At 39.4% G+C, this 4,801-nt stretch overlaps 1 protein-coding gene across 1 annotated transcript; it reads left to right on the forward strand.

The window, feature by feature from the left end:
• Window positions 1-1,649: 1,649 nt before the first annotated feature.
• LOC104949353 (laminin subunit beta-1-like) lies at window positions 1,650-3,557 on the forward strand (the record flags this gene model as incomplete). Its single annotated transcript, XM_010775710.1, has 4 exons — window positions 1,650-1,814; window positions 2,606-2,679; window positions 2,844-3,032; window positions 3,486-3,557. Coding segments are annotated over 4 exons (500 nt in total), but the record flags the coding sequence as incomplete, so codon positions are not given.
• Between the last annotated feature and the right edge of the window lie 1,244 nt (window positions 3,558-4,801).

Below are 4,801 nucleotides of genomic sequence, written 5' to 3' on the forward strand. Positions count from 1 at the left end.
TGGTCACGTACGTCCACACAACCTTTTTTTCAAATCTCAGTCAAGTCTCTTTATTGGCATTGTTGTTGTTAGCAGCTTAATCACCCTGACAACAACCTAATTAAGAAATGCTGCCCTGGAATCCACTGGTTCTCTGCGCCAATGTACCCTCATCTGCCTCTTTCCCTCTCCCTGTTCCCCTCTTTGTGGCACGCTCTCAAATGCACCCCCCTTTTGCCCTCTCTCAGCATCCCCCTCGCTCTCTGCCGGCCCCCTTCTTTGTCCCTCAACCCTGCCATGCCGTTTGAGGGCTCTCTCCACCGTATACCCACTTATCTCACCTGAGCCTTCCTTTCTCTAACTTCTCTGTGACACCCCTTAAGATCCAAGCCCTTACTCTTGGCTGCAGTCCCCACATTCTTCTATCTTTCCCATGCCCTCTGCTTTCCACTTCTTCCTCCACTTCTTCCTCTGCCACATCAATGTCTGCTTTTTACCAGCAAGCTGTGTGTTTTCCCTCAGTTGTCCCTAATTTCACCACTCCATTTAGGAATGGCAATAGAGCATGCTATCCTGGAAGTTCACGTTGCATGGGTCAAAAAGCAATGGCATTTCCATTTGATTTCTGAAAAATATTGCAGAAAATAAGATCTTCAGCAAACCTATGCTTCTGATGCTTACACGTTTTGTTCGGATGAAAATCTTCACAAAATAACACCACTTGATTTTTGAAGTGTAAATGCAATCTCCAGTTGAAAATGCAACCAAACTGCATCGTGGTCAAATGGCTGCTCATCACCACCGCTAATCTAAAGGCTCAAACTATGTTTGACGTGAAGACGTTTTGTAGTCTCATTGAATCCCCTTGTTATTTACTACCGTATTTGATTTCATAGAACAAAAGATGAAAGTCTCTTGAGCTTGTCTTACTGCAAACCTTATTTTTGCATCTAACCAAAAATGTATTTCAAATCATTGACTTTGAAATGAGGAGTAAAATGCAATCTCATTTCCATGTTAAATGCCTCAGTCCTGCACCACGCGTAATGGCAAAATTAATTAACCGGATATGATACTATTTATTGTTTTTGAACTTACAAAAGTCTTCCAGCTGGTATAATAGTTGTCTTTACCCAAGTAATTATATCCACATTAGTGATGATTATTTTAAAAGGCCCTAATACAATATAGTTGCAACATTGTGATCAAGGTATTTGGTGAAACATTTTCTGATATTTGATTATTCTCTATATTGCCCAACCCTGCTTCCACTTCCTTTTTTCTTTTGACCCAGTGGAAAAACAAGCCAGTCCCCTCTGGCTTTTGTTCCTGGTTCACACTGGTATTGGCACACAGGGGCACTTTTAGATTTGCATCATTTCAGCTTGACAGATGAAATCTGAAGAAGCAGCTCTATCACAGAGGCTTGAGTGACACGGTACAACATGGCTACCAGCAACTAGACACAACCTGCAGATGCACTTAAATCCTTTAAATTTTCTCCCTTGTAGTACAACATCAACCGGCAGTTTATTTTACATTTTGACTTTTTTGCTGAAAAAAATCACCATGCTTGCTAGTTATTTTCATCTGTTAAACATTTTAATTATTTATTATTATCATATGTAAAACATCTGAGGGAAACCTTCCATGCCAGCGAATTTCTACAGGAGTAAATGTATGTTTTGTACCTCAACAGGAATCAGACAAGTGCTTCGAGTGTAACTCCCAGCATCCCTACGACCGGTACCGCCACAGAAACAGCCACCGCATCGAAAACGTCATCTACCTCATGGACAGGGATGAAAGCAACACCTGGTGGCAGTCTGTAAACGGTGTGTGCATGTGTATTTACAAAAAATGCTATATAAAAAGTGGGTGTAGACACCTTTACGTCACCCATTGGTTTGTGTAATATGGTTTTAATGTCCCAAAGGAAGCAAGAGGGGTTTTAGGGCACCTTCTTATGTAAGCTAAAGCACATGTTGTTTGCATAGCAAGCCACATCTTCAAAGATCTTAGCTGAATAACTTAGAAAGTAATGATATAAGAAACTATGTTAGCCTCTCATAATGCAAAGTTTACCTTCAATTAGGACTTCTTACAAAACATCCTGTGTAAACAAGCTAACTGCTTACAGTAAGGGGATATTTTTTTGTTCTACTTGATGTGTAAGCCCAGGTCTAAATGTAAACGTATCTAAACCCTTTAAACTGAGATGTTCTGTGTTACTTTATGCCTTGTTGGGTTTTCTAACTGTAATGTTCTGACTCTAAATGTGTATTGTGATGATAAACTCATCGGGAAAATCTTTTCTGAGGTAATAGATCAAGTTGGGAATAGGGATATTTTCTCATAGACTCGGTGTGTTTACTGAGAGTCTCTAAATGTGAGCAATAAATGTGCTCTTCTTGTTGTGGATTATATCCCTATGGTAAAAAATGTAACCAAGTAATTACCGTCTATATCAAAACCCTTGTGAATGCTGTTGGGATGCATTGACAAGAGATATAGAATAAATCTATAACCTCGTAGTGGTCATTTTGAAAGAGACTAACTTTTGGAGATGAGACTTCTCCATCACTTGTGTTGTTATGACAATGAGTGACAGTTGTTTCCTCCACAGGAGAGGAGAATGTCAGCATCAGGATGAACCTGGAGGCTGAATTCCACTTCACACATCTCATCATGAAGTTTAAGGTACAAACACTCAGTTGCATGTATATTGGGATCTGTGTGTGTGTGTGTGTGTATGTGTGTGTGTGTGTGTGTGTGTGTGTGTGTGTGTGTGTGTGTGTGTGTGTGTGTGTCTGTGGACCTCTGTTTAGGTGCTTAAGGACTTATTTCCCTCTTCTGCCCCTCAGACCTTCCGACCTGCAGCTATGATCATCGAGCGTTCGGCAGATTTTGGCCGCACATGGCGCCCCTACCGCTACTTTGCCTCAAACTGTACCAAGACGTTTCCCGGCACCCCCGCTAACGGCCTGCGCCACATCAACGACGTAATCTGTGAGGAGCGCTACTCTGACATCGAACCTTCCACCAATGGAGAGGTAAGAACTAGAAGAAGTGCTCGTAAAAAATAAAGCCGGTGATGTTCAACAATTATCTTGCTGTTAAAGTGATAGTTCCGATTTTTTTTAGAATTTGATGACGTTCTTAACAAGAGAAAGATATTAACCTACAGTGGATGGTGGATGGCACTCCCTCAGTCATGAGGAACAGAGAGAAGTACACATGGAAAAACATTGGGCCTCCTAAAAACATCCATATCATTTTAAGTGTACACTATTTTAGGGACATTTGTCACCGTTGCAAACTGGACGATGATCCATTTATTCAATTAAGCTTAAAATAACTAATGTCTGTCTCGGTCAGAATTTTGAGAAATGTGTTAGCAAACAGTATGCCTGCTTTGGTTTCATTCGTTTTTTGTAGCTTTCCATGATCTTCTCTCATCCCACATCTTATAGAATTTCTCTGAAAAATGTTTTTCTTTAATTAAGGTGATTTACAAAGTTTTGGATCCAGCCATTTATGTGAAAGACCCCTACAGCTTGGACATTCAAGGTCAGTGAGACTCTAAAGTCTAAATATGGATGGCTGACACTGTTACTAGCAGTGCAACATAGTGTTCTATCAGAAGTTAACACTAATGCAGGATGACTACCGCTCCTCCTGGTTTAATCTTTGCAGAGATGCTGGAAATCACAATGAGTCCAAACTGATACAAAAATAAATATCCTCACCCTTTGCTCTATGCAGTGTTACACACTCTGGTGAAGGTCTGTTGGACTGAAAGCCCAAATAAAATGTAACACTTCCTAGATCTCAGTCAGAGGAAGACTCAATTTTATAGTAAAAATAAATAAATACAATAAAATTAAAATAAAAACATGTATGCAAACGTATAGAATTAAAAGTAAATATCTCCAAATAAATATATACAATATATACAGTAGTTAAAGAATTTGAATAATGTTATGAATTCTGAAAAACAGATTATTGATCCTAATGAACAGTGTAATAATAATCATTCCAAAGTGGTGTGAGAACAATTGATTGAAGTCAGATTCAACTGTCAAGTATTGCACAGTTGAATTATTGCACAGGTTACACAGCCTAATTAGAGTACATATATTACATATACTGTCAAACGATTACAATTTTTTATCAGATTAATCACAGCTTAAAAATTAATTAATCATGATTAATCACCATTCGAACTATGTCCAAAATATGCCATTTCTTTATGTATATTGTTGTTGGAATGGAAAGATAAATGAAAGAAGGCGGATATATCCATTTAACATACAGTATGGTATGTTTATTATAACATTGTTCTGTGTGTCAAAAATGTAAAGACAGCCCACACACCTATCAATCATCAAACCGTGGGGTCTTATTTCATTACGTGTTGATTTCTATCAACACGTAATGTTGTATCGATGTATATAGAGATGTGCTACACAGCAAAAGTATTCTCCGTCGGGACTTCCTGCAACAACACCACGCCGTTATCTTGATTCTGATTGGCCAGAAGACATTATCAAAGATGTTCTATTGAGAAGACGATCACTACGTGACAAAAGTTTTCAAAACCGTTTCTAGTCTTCGGTATTTCCAGACAAGTTGCTACTGAAATCAATCTTACTAACTGCTGTCTGTGCAATTTACTCCGCGCGAGTTGGCAGACTTTATTTTGCTTACTTTAACATGGTGGGGCTAAGCCATTTCTTGGTATGGCTGTAGCCTACCCCAGCCATACCCTGGCGCTGCCACTGGCTGGATGTATGGGGCGGGCCATTCTGCGCATGCGTTA

Source organism: Notothenia coriiceps, unplaced genomic scaffold (assembly GCF_000735185.1).
Source record: "Notothenia coriiceps isolate Sejong01 unplaced genomic scaffold, NC01 NC01_scaffold00015975, whole genome shotgun sequence".
Classification (NCBI taxonomy): domain Eukaryota; kingdom Metazoa; phylum Chordata; class Actinopteri; order Perciformes; family Nototheniidae; genus Notothenia; species Notothenia coriiceps.